Source organism: Zingiber officinale, chromosome 8A, assembly GCF_018446385.1.
Source record: "Zingiber officinale cultivar Zhangliang chromosome 8A, Zo_v1.1, whole genome shotgun sequence".
Taxonomy (NCBI): domain Eukaryota; kingdom Viridiplantae; phylum Streptophyta; class Magnoliopsida; order Zingiberales; family Zingiberaceae; genus Zingiber; species Zingiber officinale.
Window position 1 is genome coordinate 50197359 of NC_056000.1, and position 18246 is coordinate 50215604.

The 18246-nt window shown below is 39.8% G+C and overlaps 2 protein-coding genes across 2 annotated transcripts; both read left to right on the plus strand.

The window, feature by feature from the left end:
- The first annotated feature begins 14265 nt into the window (after positions 1–14265).
- On the plus strand, positions 14266–15382 carry LOC122011498 (syntaxin-121-like). The gene has a single exon (XM_042567890.1). It carries the CDS (start codon positions 14416–14418, stop codon positions 15265–15267), a length of 852 nt encoding a protein of 283 aa, XP_042423824.1. The 5' UTR covers positions 14266–14415; the 3' UTR covers positions 15268–15382.
- A 1347-nt stretch (positions 15383–16729) lies between these two features.
- LOC122009022 (protein RESTRICTED TEV MOVEMENT 2-like) lies at positions 16730–18205 on the plus strand. The gene is made up of 2 exons (XM_042564980.1): positions 16730–17084; positions 17171–18205. The coding sequence occupies exons 1-2, from the start codon at positions 16736–16738 to the stop codon at positions 18016–18018; spliced, it is 1197 nt and encodes a 398-aa protein (XP_042420914.1). The 5' UTR covers positions 16730–16735; the 3' UTR covers positions 18019–18205.
- The last annotated feature ends 41 nt before the right edge of the window (positions 18206–18246 follow it).

Below are 18246 nucleotides of genomic sequence, written 5' to 3' on the forward strand. Positions count from 1 at the left end.
TTTTCATTACAAATTAACAAAAGAGAATATTGAAAATATAAAGAACGTCCCTTAAAAAAATGGAAAAGGACATTTCATTTTTTTAAAAATATATGTTGTTGTAAATAGCAGTTAACATAATCTTATTATATTAATTATAATTGTTATAATAATTAATATAATATTATTATAGTACTTAAGCTTATTGCTAGTAACAATTAGCTTATGTAATTATTTTTAAGTAATTTTAATTAATTTAAAATAATTTAAACTAAATTGATAAAAAATATTTTGATATAATAATATTGATTTAGGATTTACATTTTTAATTTAAACTTTTACCGTGACTATTTAGTAACTTCCATAATAATTTTAAAAAAATTTTAATAAAATTTAATAATTTTAATAAAATTTAATAAAGAGTATTTTAATATAATAATATTTTATATAATAACAATAATAATAATTAAAATAAAATAATTAATTTTTTATTCTTAGTTAATTATAATTGATCTCGTCCGAAAACTGAGTCGAATAGGGGACCGATAATAAAGGCAAGAGACTTAGGTGGTGTTTGGTAGGGTGTAATGTGTCTTGTAATGTAATCCTGATTACATTACAAGGCTAATTATTTTATTTGGTTTACTTTTAAACTTGTAATATAATGTAATCTTGATTACAAAAGGTAGTAAAGTTTTGTAATCTGGATTATAAACAAATACTATGTAATCCGATTACATTACGAGGTCATCGTTTAATCAAAATTTGAATACCGAATATACCCCTAGTTCGCAGCCGCCAACTACCGCCGACGGCCCGTCGCCCTCTGACCGTTGGCGTCCCCGCAACAGCTGTCGACCGCCTCATCGCCCGCTGGCAACAGCCGACGGTTGTCGGCGATGGCGCCCCCAAGCTTCGGCAGAAGTGCAACGATCGTCGGTAGAAGTCCCAGGATATTTTTATCATTTTATAATAATACGAATTACATTCCTTAAAAAAATAATGGACACCAAACAAAAGAATATAATTACCCTTGTAATCAAAGATTAGATACATTACATTACCAAACGTAGTAATGTAATCAAAATTACATTACAAATTTGATTATATTACAAGCTCGATTACATTACACCAACCATGTTGGAAATGGGGAGAGTGGGGATGTGGGAACATGGCCACGTTCCCCACTACTTTCGATGGAAAAGACCATCATGCCCCTAGGTCATTTCCCCTATAAATAGTACGTCCAAGCATCATTCAAAGGGGGTGTGCAAAAGCGTGCAAGTGTGTGCTGTGAGCAAAACGTAGAGAGAAGAGAGAAGAATATCCAAGGCAGTGGGATTTGGTTTGTGGAATTGCGGAGGGTTTTCCGATCCTGTGATCGCTCTTCCGACAGCGAGTTTCGTCATTGCCGATTGCGGATCTGCGGGAGATCGCTGTAAGTTTTTACCGCTTTAATTTTATTCTCTTTTCATGCATTTAGAATTATATACAATGGTATCAGAGCCAAGTTAGTTCTAAATGCATGATTAATCCTAAAACCTTACCTTTTCGTTGAATCAAAATTATGGCTTGGTTCTGTTCGTTTTTGTTGGGCGAAATCATGACTGAGTTGTGATCAGCGATTATCATCGCTGCCCCGAACGGAGTTTGTCTCCGTCTAGTTTTGCCGTAGGCGAGTGAAATCGTGACGTCGTATGCCTCGAGGAACATCCACGGAGTTTATCTCCGATGATGGATGGCGGCAACGACCCAAGTCCGGCGACAACATCAAGGTTGGCCGGTGGAGTACTCATGGACACCTATGCAACCCGTGTTCGTTGCGGGCAAGGTGGCGTGCACGACGTGCGCAGCGTGCATGCAGAAGATTGAGGTGGCCTCTTGCAGTTTCTGCCCAGCATTTGTCACTCTGAGGCTGGCTGTTGCGGGTGAGACGACGTGCGGCATGGTCGGCGTGCGGTCTGTCGCGTGCAGAGTGCAACGTGCAACGTGGAATCGTGCAACAAAGAAAAACGGAAAAGATAAATATCAAGTTTCTGTTTTGACTTTTTCAAATTAAAAACGAACTGTGATATGTTCACAGAATGAGGTGGAAGGAAATAGGATTAAGTTTTTTTTATTAAAAAAAAAACAAAAGATTGCATGAAATAATTTAAAATTTCTCGTTATTCATGCATGGTTTAAATGCGTACATGCATGTTTAGTTATTTTTATTTAATGCAATTAATTTTATTTGCATGTGTTAATTAATTGAAAATTACTTTCAATTAATTCACCATTTATAATAAATGATCTAGAGTAATTTTGGTCCATTTAGATCTGGTTCAGATTTAAATCATTAGTTGGTTTATCCGAACCAATTTGATCTAAACTCGAAATCATTTTGGGTTGATTAATTGGACTTGGACCAAATATGATCAAATGACCAGATTTGTTCTAATGGGTCAAATTTGATCAAAATTATTAGATTTGTTCTAATCAGTCAGACTTAAACCAATGGGCATTGGTTTGATCAAACGGACCTGAGTTTGATTAATAAGTCTGAAATTGGTAAAAATGGACTTAGATTAAAAGTAACAGAACATAGGTATAAAAATCCCTGTCTAATTAGATTAGTTCTAATTAAGGAAAATGGACCGAGCTTAGGATCTAGATGCCTAATCAACCGATCCAATGGGTCTGACCAATTAGAATAGTTCTAATTGTTGACTTGAACTCCTGAAAATCGAGAAGATTTGTTTTTCTTGATTAATTATGTTGGTATTATGCCTGTATAAATTGAAATAAGCTGGTTTTGTACTGGCTAGTCGGTTTTGTACTGACTTATTTTATTTTCAATTTTTCAGATGACACGGACTATTACCACATTGACTCGTCGTGAAGTGCGACGAAAACAGCTCAAGGAGGAGATTCAGAAGATAGAGTATAACTCTACTTATGGAGTCGACGGACACATTGGACGGCTTGATGATCTGTTTTGGAAACTTGAGCGAGAAGAGTTTCCAGTCCTGGACAATTATAGGATTTGGGCTTTGATGCGTTCATTGCCAGAAAATTCAAGGATGATAGCAGACTATATTTGGGGGTGTCATCAATGACACGTCACATATTCTGTATTATGTGAGGAACTGCTTCATCATATGACTGAAGAGGATCATGAAGAGTTCGAAGAGGACCCGGAAATGATCAAGGAGGAACCAAAAAGAGAATCCAATTATGGATCCAATAGAGAACCTTGAAGTTGTCCTGCCTGTGTTTACCCCAAATGAGTCCAGGCTGAGAGGGATTATTTTGGCCACTGCACTAGTGTCTGTCCTAGTAGGAGTGGTAGTTGTCTATCTAGTTTACTAAAGTTCTATTATTTTTATTGTCATTTTATATGAACATATGTTAGTCCATTTCATTCATGTCAGTTAGTTATATGTTAATAATTTGCAGCATAATTTTATGTTAATGATGTGTTCATTTATCTGTGATGTTTGCTTGACATGATGCATGATTAGTTCATGAAGTATTAAATGATTAGTTCATTTAATTAAAAAAACATGATATATTAAATGATTAGTTCATTTAATTAAAAAATTCATGATATTATAAATGATTAGTTCATTTGTTTGGATGTGTGTAATAAAATTGATTAATATTGATTTGATTGGTCATACGAATGATGAGTGAAAACATGGTTATCACTTGATTTTGTAAATCAACTCAAAGTAATATTGAGTCAATGATAAATTGCATACATATGATATACACTGAATACTAAATAATGTGTTTATTTATGATAGATTATGACAACCAAAAACATAATAGCTGAACTCAGCAAAGGTGAAAAACTTAATGGGGATAACTATAAGATCTGATACCTCAGGATACAATATGCTCTTGAGGAACAAGAAGTTCTAGAGGCTGTAAATTAGGTTATGGAAGTACCTGTAGATGGCCTCACTGCACAACACAGACGAGATCTTGATGTCTATAAGGCATGGAAGAAAAAGGATTTCACTCAAAGGGTATATTGATTAGTTCAATGATAGACGACCTAGCTTTTGAGTATGAGTTGTAAAATACCGAAAAAGGGCAGAAAATAATAAGGGGAATTTTCTAGAATTTTTAGAAATTTTTTCGGGAATTTTTCGGAGCTCGTATGGACAAGTTTACGGAGATGAAAACTGGACCCCGGGAAAACCTGTTTGGGTTACCCCGTTTTAACGAGGAAAAGTTTTATTTCCTTTTTCTTATTTGTTTTCTCCCGTTACTGTGCTTTTCTCCTTCCCCGTGCGCGTGGCCGACGCCGATCCTCTCACGCTCGTGCCCTAACCGCCCCTAACCGGTGCCTCTTCCTTCTTCTTCTTCTCCACTTCTCATATTCTCCACCCGATTTTTTCGCTCCACTCTCCCCTGCCGACAGCCGCCCCTCGCAGAGCGATCCCGCGAGCCACCACCAGTCGAGCCGCCCTCCCGATTCTTCCTCCTCGCCGAGCGACGGCGTCGATCGCCGGCCACACCTCCCCTGTGCCCTAGCTTGTGTTCACCGTCGCTCCTCCTCAGCCAACGTCGCTGCCGCCACTTGAGGTCGCACCGCTGTGAGCCGATCGCCGCCGTGCCCTCTTGCGTCGCTGCCTTCCTTGACCCATTTTCTGCCGCGCCGACCTCCGATCACCATCAACGCTGAGCCTTAGACCCGGCTAACCCGCGACACCCTTTCTACTTCGGCTTCCTCCTCACGGCAGAGCACCCCGGTAGAGCACCACCTCTTCCCTTACTGTGTCGTGCCCTAGTTTTAGGTTGTTGCCGCCGTCGCACTTCTGCACCTCACTGTCGCCGGCCACCAGGTTCTGCCGAGCCTTTCCTCTGTGTCCTAGGTCCCTGTTGAGGTAAGATTAGGTTATTGTTGATGTATTTGTAATCTCTATCGTGACTTCACCTTGAACTGAATCGTAGGGAAGGATTTGCAGCAGGTTGTTGTGTGTTGTGCATCAACATTCAGGGGCTGTGAGGGAGAGGAAGGTTTTGTTGTGAAGTATTCCAGCAGTAAACTTTGGATTCCGGTGCAAAGCACGGCTGCGAATCGAGGTAAGGGGGTAGGGATCTGATATGTTTTGTAGTTAGACGATCATGTATAGCTTGATCAGAGGTATGGATTGAATTAGGTATGATTTGGGTTTAATTTAGGCAGGTCGAGGAGGTTGGTTTAGGGTTTTGCCCTAAATAGTTCTTAAGAATTTTATTTAGCTATTTATGTAAATTGTAGTTAAATAAAATATATTTACTTATTTATGACTCAGGGTTTTGACGCGAGACGAGCATCTCGACGTCCGAGTTGGACCGGATTGATCTTTTCCATTTGGAGGCGGATACTTTGACTTTTTGTCATTTGATATGTATAGTAATGTCTTTAACAAATAGCAACGATTGTGTTCTCTTATCTGCTTCGGTTGATCACTGCCTAATCTGTTACATGCTTGGTTGTTTATTTGCTATGCACATCATGTTAGTATTTACCTGCTTATAGAGGTAGTGACACAACCATGTTATTTATCATATTCAGGACCTAGGGTTTTGATACCTTATCTGGTCTGTGTACTTTGATTTGATTCATTTTATGATGGTACACATTTTACATATATATGGATATTGCTATGCTGCTCAGTATTTTGTCATGCTTAGTATCATGCACCATTCGCATGATTGCATGTTGCGCGATAGTCTGCTCCATTATTGTTGAGCACATCGCCAGTTTCATCATTGTTGGTGCTCCGTTGGTCCGCTCATGGGAAGCGTGATACAGCGTGGTAGCACGTCAGTTTGGCTCTGTCGGTGCTCCATTGGTTCACTCATGGGTAGTGTGACGCAGCGTGGTAGCACGTCAGGGATCCCTTCCCGTTATGGTGTACCGGGAGATGAGAGCATTGTGCTCCCCCATTTATGATTTGGGGTAGGAGGACAGGTGTACTCCGACAGCATCCCGTCCACTCGGTCACTCATCAGGATCAGTGACGGCAGAGTGCACGGTTGTCACAGCCCTACCCACTCGGTCTCACCATTGTGTGTGAGATGACTGACTGGCGTCAGGGGTGACCATGACATTGACATCATATGCATGATGCATTTATTGTTTGTGTTTGCTGCATTTGTATGGATGCATATGATTGACATGCATACAGGATTTATGACACTCTCGGTCTGACGACCTATTGTACTTATACCCTGGTCCTGGTTAGTATAGTTTTTTCCTGCTTGTTTCAGTTGCATTTATCCTTCTTGTATCAGGAGACTGTACGCATGATTGGTGCTGGTTGTTATTTTCTTTATTATGCATATCAGTTGATCCTCCATTGTTATTTTCAGGTTGATGTTGTCCGGAGAGTTCTAGTCGCTAGTTCCCTGCAGTCCACGAAGATGAGTGTTGCTCTTTTAGTTTTTCTTGTTTAGACTGTGTTTAGACTTATTCTGCTTTTTGATATCTGGACTTGTATTAGTTTACTTTTGGATATTACCTATGAGTTTTATTGGATTTGTTTTACTACACGCCTGCCTAGACGGCAGAAGAGGTAAGTTGATTTTATCGTCGGATTTGAGCTTTATGAGTGTAGTGGAGTAGGACATCAGTTTTGTGCTTTATGGGTGTAGTTGATGTAGGATCGAAAAGAATTTAGATATCTCCACAATGACATGATATTGTCCACTTTGGGCCTAAGCCCTCATGGTTTTGCTCTTGGGCTCTCCCCAAAAGGCCTCATGCCAATGGAGATATCTTTCTCTTATAAACCCATGATCTTTTCCATGTGTTTTCAATATGGGATTATGTTTGCAACCTTGCAACCCCAACAATCCCCCCCTCAAACAAAGGACCATGGGCTTCCCACGTCCGATCCTCGACCCACCAGGTCTTCCTGCCCCTCGGTCTACCCGACCTACTAGGACTTCCTGCCCCTCGGTCTACCCGACCTACTAGGACTTCCTGCCCCTCGGTCCACTCGACCTACTAGGACTTCTTGCCTGGTGTCTGGTCCTCTTGATCCAAATATAGGAGCCCCCACTTTCTTTGTTCGAGGTCAATATTGTACTTACATAGTTCAATCAGACCATAGCTCTTGTGCACAGTCGGCGATTAAACCTTCTGGCAGTCCGGGCTCTGATACCAATTATAGGATCGAAAAGAATTTAGATATCTCCACAATGACATGATATTGTCCACTTTGGGCCTAAGCCCTCATGGTTTTGCTCTTGGGCTCTCCCCAAAATGCCTTATGCCAATGGAGATATCTTTCTCTTATAAACTCATGATCTTTTCCATGTGTTTTCAATATGGGACTATGTTTGCAACCTTGCAACCCCAACAGTTGAGTAGGGTTGTTTTTGAGTTTTATTATTACTGTGCTAGTTTGTTAACTATTAAACTGCATGGATGCCTGTGTGTTGTGCTTATATTATTATTATTGTTCCGGCCGTGTTGGCCGATGTATATGTGGCCCTGGGGGCGATGTAGAAAGTTTCAGATTGTCCACCGTACAGGGGAGATGCTACCGAAATTTCTTTGGACATGGACTCCTCCAGGGCGTGACATGAGTCATATCTTACGACTCATGCAGTCTGGGTAGCCCTTAAAGAAAAATACAGTGGAGTAAGTCTGAGCAAGCTTCGACAACTAACAATAAAGTTTGATAGCTACAAAAAGCGTCCGAATGTATCAATGGTTCAACACTTCAGGGAGATGTCGAATATGATTCGGGAGCTTAAAACTGTTGGTCATTAGTTGACTGATGAACAACAGGTTCAAGCAGTTATTCATTCACTTCCAGATTCTTGGGTGACTATGAAGCAGACCCTAACTCACAATGAGAGTATCAAGATTTTCACTGACGTCTCACGCCATGTAGAATTGGAGGCGGAGAGAGTTGAATCCGCAAGGATTTCTGGACAAGTCTATGTGGCTGTAAGTTCTGCTGGATCATATGGATCCAAGAAAAGGAAATGGTTCAAGAAAGGGAAGGGAAAGAAGAGGGAAGCTCTTGTTGTGGGACAATACCTAATTAAGAAGATAGTAAAGAAGACTGGAAAGAAATCTAAAAACAAGTTGATTTGTTTTAACTGTGGCAAAAAGGGCCACTTTTCTTGGGAGTGCACTGAGCCGAAAAAGGTAAATCCAAGTGTATCTTTTTTTCAAAAGCATTTTGTTACTAGTTCAGTGTTGTTAGCTGATTCTTATCCTTTATTGATTATAGATTCGGGAGCAACCAACCATGTAGCTCGGGAACGAGTTACATTTGTTGAGTACCGTCGGGTACCAGCTGGCAACAAGTGGATCTATGTGGGAAACAATGCAAGAGTTGAAGTCAAAGGAGTCGACACTTGTAAACTCAACCTCCGTGGTGGTAGAGTTTTGTTTCTACATGATGTCCTGTATGCTCCTGAAATTTGACGGAATCTTGTTTCCGTTACGTGTCTTCTTAATTTAGGGTATTGTATTAATTTTTACAGTCGGTCTGTTGAACTTAAGATTAACTCAGTGTCAATTGGATATGGTTTTTTAACAAATGGTTTTATGGTTCTTGATGTAGAACAGATGTCAATTATGTTATTGATGGTTGTTTTTCAAACATTGTTTTAACTAGTGATGTAGATATAATTGATGAGGTTTGACATGCTAGATTAGGGCACATAAGACAAGAACGTATGAATCGGTTAGCTAGAGAGGGTCTATTGGGCACTCAGGCTAAGATTCAATTGTCTATATGTAAGCATTGTCTTGCTGGAAAAGTAACTAGGAAACCATTTGGTAAGGCTATTAGATCTGAATCAACATTGTAGTTAATTCATTCAGATATTTATGATCCAATGAATGTGAAGGTTAGACATGGAGCTTCATATTTCATTACATTTATTGATGCTTTCTCTAGGTTCGGTCATGTGTATTTGATTTCTCACAAATCCGAAGCATTAGATTGCTTCATTCGTTATATGAACGAAGTTGAGAATCAAACGAAACGTAAAGTTAAGACTTTACGCACTGACCGTGGAGGGGAGTATTTGTCTGATATGTTCAAGACAATATGTAACGATAGAGGGATTATTAGACAGTTGACAATCCCTGAAACTCCACAGCAAAATGGGGTAGCCGAAAGAAGAAATAGGACTCTTCTTGAAATGGTTAGGCCCATGATGGTGCAAGCTAATTTGCCAATCTCCTATTGGGGAGATGCATTATTAACTGCAGCATATATACTTAACAAAGTGCCTTCAAAGTCAGTTTCATTTACCCCATATGAACATTGGACAGGCAGAAAACCAGATTTGAGTAATCTGAGACCCTGGGGTCAGCTACTTATGTTCATGATAGTTCTCACAAGTATGGAAAACTGAGATCTAGGAGTAAGAAATGTATCTTTATAAGATATCATGAGACCTTCAAAGGTTATGTTTTCATAGGTGAGCAACTAGATGGAACCATCTCCGAAATAGACTCGAGAGATGCAACTTTTCTCGAAACAGAATTCCCAATCAGAGGTGATGTTGATAAAAATATTCCTCTATTTGAGGATGATGAGATATTATCAACAAGAGAGGTGTCAAAAGAGACACCTGAGTCTAGTCAACCGAGTGGGAGTGATATGTCGAGTCATGAGTTGACTTCTCAACAACCCAACTTACAGAGAAGTGTTCGTAAGATCAAACCTAAGAAGAGGTTTGAAATTGAGAATGAGGCATTGGTTACACTTCCAATTGACGATGACGAACCTCAATCCATTGAGAAAGCATTGTGATGTAGAGTTAGAGAGAAATGGAAAGCTGCAATGGTTGAAGAGATGGAGTCTATGATTCAAAATCATGTTTGGGACTTAGTCGATCTTCCTCCGGGCCGAAGGGCTATTGGGAATAAGTGGATTCTCAAAATAAAGAGGAAAGCAGATGGATCGATTAATAGATACAAAGCTCGTTTAGTTGCAAAAGGATATACCCAAATGGAGGGTATTGACTTTGAAGAGACATTTTCTCCCGTAGTGAAATTTGTATCAATAAGAGTTATTTTGACCTTTGTGGCACATTATGACTTGGAATTATATCAAATGGATGTAAAAACCGCTTTCCTCAATGGTGATCTTGACGAAAAAATATATATGGTTCAACCAGAAGATTTCATTGCCGAAGGCCAAGAGCAGAAAGTATGTAGACTTAGAAAGTCTATATATGGGCTAAAGCAAGCATCAAGACAATGGAACATAAGATTTAACGAAGTCGTTTTATCTTATGGTTTCGAGATGATCAATGAGGATCATTGTGCTTTCCTGAAAAGGGAAAAAAAAGGAAAGTATGTCATTTTATCATTATATGTTAATGATATGCTGATAGTTGGAAATGACATAGTATATGTGAATGAAGTCAAGAAGTGGCTGTCATCACAATTTGATACAACAGATATGGGAGAAGCTGAATACATCTTAGAAGTGAAGATCATAAGAGATCGTCCTAAAAGACTTTTGGGTCTGTCACAAGAGTCTTATATAAATAAGATGTTAAATCATTTCAACATGTCTATTTGCAACATAGAACATACACCTATTGTGAAAGGTACTGTGTTGAGCAAAAGTATGTGTCCTAAAACTCCAGAGGAAATAGCTGAGATGAATAAAAAATCATATGCCAGTGCTATTGGTAGTTTGATGTACACTATGTTGTGTACACGTCCCGATATCAACTATGTTGTGGGCTTGGTCAGTCGCTTCCAGTCAAACTCAGGACCGAGACACTGGAAGGCAGTAAAAAGGATATTCAGATATCTGAAGATGACAACAGATTATTGTCTCTGTTTTCAAGGATCAGATATGAGTTTGAAAGGTTATTCAGATGCAGATTGGGTTGGAGACCTGAATGATAGAAAATCCACATCAGGCTATGCATTCTTGCTGAATGGTGGCGCTATCTCCTGGAACAGCAAGAAACAAGCTTGTGTAGCTTTGTCGACTATGGAAGTTGAATATGTGGCATGTTCAGTGGCTGTGCAAGAAGCAGTCTGGTTAAGAAGGTTTCTGAAGCATCTGAAAATTATGGAAGATAGTTGGAGTCCAGTAACTGTCTACTGTGACAGTCAAGCTGTAATAACTTTTTCTAAGGATCCCAAATATCATAGCAAAGGCAAGCATATAAAAATTAAATATAATTTTGTAAGGGATATTGTGGCTAAAAGAAAAGTCATTCTTGAGTATGTCCCTACACGTGTTATGCTTGCAGATTCTTTTACTAAGCCAATGGCTAAAGAGTCATTTAAAGAACATGTAAAGTCTTTGGGACTTCGTAGAATATAACTATATTGAAATAACAATAAGACTTTGTGTTATGATTGTGTCATTTGTCATAATTTATTCAGTGTATATGTTGTATTTGTTACATTCATATAAGATCTCGGTGAGCATGTTGGCAGGTGGAGATTGGTCCACTGACATGGACAATCATCTCTGTTTGTTAAGTACAAATAGGGGTAAAACCATTACTTGTGGAACAACTTATGTAGCTGAAATTAGAGACATATCCATAAGTTAAGGTTGTCTTGATAATTGTGTCAAGATGAAATCATTTATGTATTAATAATGATCGAAGTAAATGAACCCACCATTTATTGAACCTGTTGAAAGTCATATTAGAATTCATATGTTGAATTTAGGATTAGATATTAGATACGTCTAAATCAAAATCTGTACGATGTTAAATTTGAAGACAACATGCGCTCTTTTTAGTAAAGAGAATAATATCATAGCATGTGATTCATACCACATATGCTATTGCGACAATAAATGTAGTAGGAGAATGAATCCTTGTTTCTCTACTATGTGAGACCTTTGAGATTATATGTTAATCTCAATTTTTTGCCTTAGTGACTATTTAGTTGTTTACTTGAAATTTTAATCAGTGTCTGCTACTTTAGCGTGTATCCTATGGCTATGTATGATTCGGTCTATGGAGCATAACTAGGAAAGTGACTGATTAAAATGAATAGATTCTAGTTAAAAAGAAAGATTAAATATATTTACATCTTTTGTTGTTATTCACTGGTCGCCCCATTTATGTTATGTATAGAAATGAATGTGAATATTGGATATGGAACATGCTCTTGACATAATGGTCATTATAAGGGATTAGAGATGTTCATATCGATGTAAATGAAAATTATTTAATCTGGGTAAATAGCAAGACATGGATATCTCCAAAATAATGGTTATGTGTCACTTAAAGATTGGATGGATTCTGGATAAAGGCTATGTGCCACCAGGAAAGTGGCTATGTGCCATGAAGAGTATGTCTCTAATTTATTTGAGCAGCTAAACAAAGTGTAACAACTTTCTTAGCATTGATTGCTCAAGGAGCGGCTAAGTCAAGGTGTAACAATTTTCTTAACAACTATCGCTTAGTGTGCTTATTGTCGCACGAACCATTTTCTCTAAGTATGGATTGGATGTTCTCATATGATCTATGTGGCCAAACTCTCTAATAGTCTATGTGACTTAATAAGTCTTTGTGACTTACTTGAATGAACTAGTCTTAGTAACTTACCTTGGACGAGTGGGAGATGTTGGAAATGGGGAGAGTGGGAATGTGGGAACATGCCCACGTTCCCCACTACTTTTGATGGAAAAGACCATCATGCCCCTAGGTCATTTCCCCTATAAATAGTACGTCCAAGCATCATTCAAAGGGGGTGTGCAAAAGCGTGCAAGTGCGTGCTGTGAGCAAAACGTAGAGAGAAGAGAGGAGAATATCCAAGACGGTGGGATTTGGTTTGTGGAATTGTGGAGGGCTTTCCGATCCTGTGATCGCTCTTTCGACAGTGAACTTCGCCATTACCGATTGCGGGTCTGCGGGAGATCGCTGTAAGTTTTTACCACTTTAATTTTATTCTCTTTTCATGCATTTAGAATTATCTACAAACCAAACGTAGCCTTAATGACGAGAGGACTGGGGTCTGGACCTAAAGTACGACATAGGCTTTTGGCTTTCAAGCGGGGCAAGGGAAGACGGTGGAAGATGATACCCACAAGCCTGCGCACACCACAAACAGATCGCGCGGGAGCGTCAAGGCCAAAAACAGGAAAGAGGTCCCTAGCGCAGGAACTCCGACACTCAAGTCAGAAACGGGGGCAAAAAGTATAGGAAGTAGATGAATAGTAATATTGTAGTAGATGCATGTGTACGAGCGCGTACTTGGCTAACGGAGAGAACCTCTTTTTATACTGCTTTCCCATAACGACCGTCATAATGAAACATTAGAAAATGTTTAGTGTCATGATATATCGAGTAATGGAGGATGTATGACAAACTTCCATTAAGTATAGGAAAGTTCTGTGATATGCATGTAGCAGAATATCGAAATATTTCCTAACAAGTAGTTGTTATTCTTTGACAGACGATTGCGATTATCTAACAAGATTATTCCCTGGCGATGGTTCGACTAGTGAGAAGGCCGACCGGAAGTGGACTTGAAGCGATGCCCATGAGAAATAAGAACTGGAGAGCTGAATCCTAGGTGTTTGGCCAACACTAGGACCGATTGGGAGTCATGTCCATGAGAAATGAGAAATGGAGAGTTAAAACCTAGGTATTCAACCGACAGTGAGACCGATCAGGAGCAGATTGAGAGTCATCATGCCCATAAGAAATGAGAACTGAGGAGTTGAGTCCTAGGTGTCCGATCGACATTGGGACCGACTAGAAGTAGATTGGGAACTATCCCCATGAGAAATGAGAACTGAGGAGCTGAGCCCTGAGTGTCCAACCGACACTAGGACTAACCGGGAGTAGACTTGGGGTCATGTCAATAAGAAATGAGAATTTGGGAGCTGAGCCTTGGGTGTTCAATCAGCACTAGGACTGATTAAAAGTAGATTGGGAGCTATGCACATAAGAAAAATGAGAACTGTGAAACTGAACCCTAGATGTTTGATCAGCACTCGGATCAATCAAGAGTAGACAGAGAGTTTACCTCAAAGAGATGATTCGTTTGACCATGTGTATCCTGACTCAAACCATCCCTCACCTTAATTTTGATTATCACCACATCTTATCGCTTTACCTTATATCTTCTTTGGGTCGTAACATATCGTATTAATAATAATACTCAAATTAACGATATTCTTTCAATTTTTTTTCAGACAAGGAATGTTATTTGATAAATCTCTGCTCAAATATAAAAGACATTTTAAAAATATATAAATAAAATAAAAATGGGTAGACAGAAATTTTTATTCTAATTAATAAATTGAGATGTATAAAATAACAGCTGTAAAATCGCCACCACAAGCTGTAGGTCCAATTAATTAATTGGTTCTCGCATAATTAAAATTTTCCTCTTTTTTTTTCTTCCTCTCAACTCCCAAAAATTTGAGCTGCTGGATCCCTGTGGAGCAGAGGGGCGGCTGAGCCGGCGGTACGATCGACGACGAGATGGACGGATCCAACCTCGATCAGATCTTGCAGGACGCTGACGCCATCGAGGAGGAGCTAGGGGAGGTGGAGCGGCTCCACCAGCGCCTGCGCGAGTCCAACGAAGCCGGCAAGGCCCTGCTGGATGCCTCGGCGGTGCGCGCCCTCCGCCTCCGCATGGACGCCGACACCACCATCGCCCTCAAAAAAGCCGGCCTCATCAAGCTCCGCCTCCAATCGTTAGAGCGCACCGATGCCTCCGGCGGCTCCGCGGACCGTTCCCGCGCCACCGTCGTCGCCGGCCTCCGGCACAAGCTCCGCGCTTCCGTGGCCGCTTTCGCGGAGCTCCGCCGCGCGGTCTCCGTCGAGTACCGGGAGATCCTGGCGCGGCGGTACTTCACCTTGACGGGGGAGGCGGCGGACGAGGCGACGGTGGAGGCGCTGGTGGCAGCAGGCGAGGGCGAACGGCTTCTGCAGCAGGTCATCGAGGAGAGACGCGGACAGGGACTGGGGGCCGACGTGGTGGCGGAGATCCAGGAGCGGCGCGGCGCTGCGGAGGAGCTGGAGCGCAACCTGGTGGAGCTGCAGCGGCTATTCGTAGACATGGCGGTGTCGGTAGGGGCCCAGGGTCTGCAGATGGACGACATCGAGGCAAACGTCGGCCGCGCCAACTCCTTTGTCCGCCATGGCGCGGAGGAGCTCGGCGCCGCCCAGCAGCAGAGGAGGAGCACCCGCAATTGGGCTTTCATCGCCGCCGTGATCCTCGCCATCGTCATCCTCGTCGCAATCCTCGCCGTCGTGCTGACTCTCGCCGCGAATAATAGGAAAATCTTGAGCTTCTCACTCTTCTCTCTATCTGCTACTCTTTTTTAATCTTGGCTGCTTCTGTGATTGATCCCACACTCGTTCTTCGTTTTCTTCTACTTTGTATTTTTTTTTTATCTGTTATAAATGGTTCCAATTTAATTAAAATGATTCTCGTTTTCAATATTATTAAAATTTCTACAATAGTTTTACTTACTCAACTAATCAACCACTTAACTCGAACCAACCAATCCTAACCGGTGAGACAGGCTGGGTCCGTCCCATTAAGAGGGTGTTTGGCTGAGTTTATAAGCTCTCTAAAACAGTTTATAAGTTGTTTTGGACCTTATAAGCTCTTCAAATTTGTTTGGTAATTTTTTTTCAAACAGCTTATAAGCTGTCAAAATAAGCTGTTTTGGAGCTTATAAGCTGTTTTTAAAAAAGTATGGAAGATCCTACTTTTTAAAAAAAGATCTTATTTTAATAATTTGTTTCTCTAAAATATCCTTATATAATTTCATAAATCCCCATCTTATCCTCCATAAATTTTTATAAGCCTAATATCTTTTTATCTCTGTCGATTTTTCTTCCAACGTTATGTCATCTTCTCCGCCAACGCCTCTTTCTAATTTTCTCTCCCCCGGTGTAGAAATTCGCCCAAAATCCTCTATTAATAAAAATCTCAAAACCCTCTATTAATAGTATTATACCCTTTTTGGTAATTTTATTAATAAAAAGATCTTATAATACCAAACACATCAATATCTTTAAGTTGATTATAATAAGTTCACCCAAATACTTTAACAATTTATTTTTAAAATAAGACCTAACAACTTATAAGCTCCTAAAATAACTTATAAGTTGTACGAGCTTATAAGTAATTTTTAATAAGTTTAGCCAAATACTCTCTAAATCTACCTCACCGGTTAGATTTAAATAAACTTAACGTTCATGATAAATTTAACATTTGACTTAGGAAAAAATTTAAGAACATCTTCATAAATATCATTAAGAAATAATATTCGTGACTTAAATTCATCAATCAATTTTTATCAATATTTTAAATAAATAAAAAAATTTCAAAATCAATAAATAAATTTGTATTATTAAAATTAATAACCAATCAAAAAATTTTATATTATAAAACTTTTAAATAGTCATCAATCAGTCAATTTAGAATTAAATAATATCTAAATAAATTAATCTCAAATTAAATTTAAATCAAGCTAAAGTTCATAAAAATGAAATTAAGTTAAATTTAAATAATTATTTTAACGACTTAATTCATTTTAGGTTCGGTATAACTTGATTACCTTATTAAATAAATTTGAACACTATAAATTTTGATTCAATTTGACTCGTTTCCAGCTCTATCATCGCTTATAAGCGACCCAGTTGCTCTAACCAGCTAAGCTAGCTAAATTATAGAATTAGAAGAATTAATTAAAGATAAATTGGACCTATAACTATAAATCTAATAGGAAAAAGAAATGAATACCTCTCAGTTACAAAAATCGAACATGAAGGAAACCTGACCATGAGTTTAAGAATTCTGTTGTGCGTTCCCAACCAAAGAGTGCAATCCAAAGAAGAGATGACTTCTTGCCCATGCGAGGCAACCGGAGGCCCCGTAACCTTCAGAAGAGGGAATATTAACAAAGCATCGCCCTTGAAGCCAAACAACCACTATCCGGTGGTACCTATATATAAGAGGCGACCATATCTCCCGTCTCTATCTACCGACAGTTTATTCAAGCTCACACAGGAAACAATTAGATTCACCATGTCAACAACCCCATCCGCTCTTCAAGCTTCCGAGAATTTTGAGCCATCTTCGGAATGGGTTCATGAAGAAGCCTTCAGAACACTTCTCATTTATCTCCCAGGTAAACCCCCCACAATTATGCTTTCCTTCATCCACTTGGTATAATTCAGAAGTTGACATACTAGCATGCTTTGATGGATATCATAGGATTCAAGAGGGAACATATCAAGGTACAAATATCTAACAACGGTTACATTAATATAAGCGGCGAACGGCCGCTAGACGGTCAACGTCGGAGCAAGTTCATAAAGCAATATCCATTGCCAGAGCACTGCAAGGTGGCACAAACCCGGGCAAAGTTTGAGAACGAAACACTGCAAGTTAGGTTCTCCATTGCTCAAGATGTGGTCACTCTTCCTCTGGTGCCAACGCCCATAATGCACAAACCGCCATCGTCGCCGATGGAGAGGACTACAACTCAGCAAGGGGAGAAGGCACAGGAAAGAAATGGTAAGAGTCAGAAAGCAGTACCTGAAGAGGAAGAGCTACGAAGGAAGAAGCAGTCTGAAGCCAAAGAAGAAATTGGTCGTAAGGGACAGCCGAAGGCAACTGGTATTCAGGAGAAAAAGCAAGAGAAGTTGCAAGACAAGGGTAAATCTGAAGAAGGCAGATCAAATAGTGACATGAAACAGGACTACAGGATGAGTCCTGCACTTAAAACTGAAGGCAGATCAAAGAGTGATGTGAAACAGGGCCAGCAGATCACTCCATCTCTTAAACCAGAAGAAGGCAGATCAAACGGTGACAAGAAACAGGGACAGCAGATGAGTCCTGCACTTAAAACAGAGGATACATCTAGCCTGGAAAAGAAACAGGCGCTACACGAGAGCTCAAGTTTTCCCAGTTCCAACGGCAAAGGCACCGTGACGACAGCAAAGTACAGTATCGACAGCCTTTTCATGGGGCTCCCTCCAGCTAAGAAGACACTGTTGGTGAATGTGGTTGTGGCCGGTTTAGTGTGTCTTGGCATTGGATTGTATTTGAGGTACAACTAAGGAGACAACTAGACTTGGTTGATGTCTACAGTCAAGAACACCTCAGTTTGCATATATGTAATACAGTCAAATTAATAAGAAATGGATGAATTAAAACCAAGATAAACATGCCTAGCATATGAACTGATTTCTATCTTGATCTTCAACGTAGAGTTGCTTGTCTTTCCAGGTCACCAGTCAACATGGCGGAGCACCCTGCTGAAAACTTTAAAAATTCCCCATCATCCA

Bases quoted from the DNA above. Each gene is read 5' to 3' on its own strand.
- LOC122011498 (XM_042567890.1), top strand. From the start codon at position 14,416: ATGGACGGATCCAACCTCGATCAGATCTTGCAGGACGCTGACGCCATC.
- LOC122009022 (XM_042564980.1), top strand. From the start codon at position 16,736: ATGAGTTTAAGAATTCTGTTGTGCGTTCCCAACCAAAGAGTGCAATCC. The intron at 17,085-17,170 runs GTAAACCCCCCA...TGGATATCATAG, and splicing joins ACTTCTCATTTATCTCCCAG to GATTCAAGAGGGAACATATC.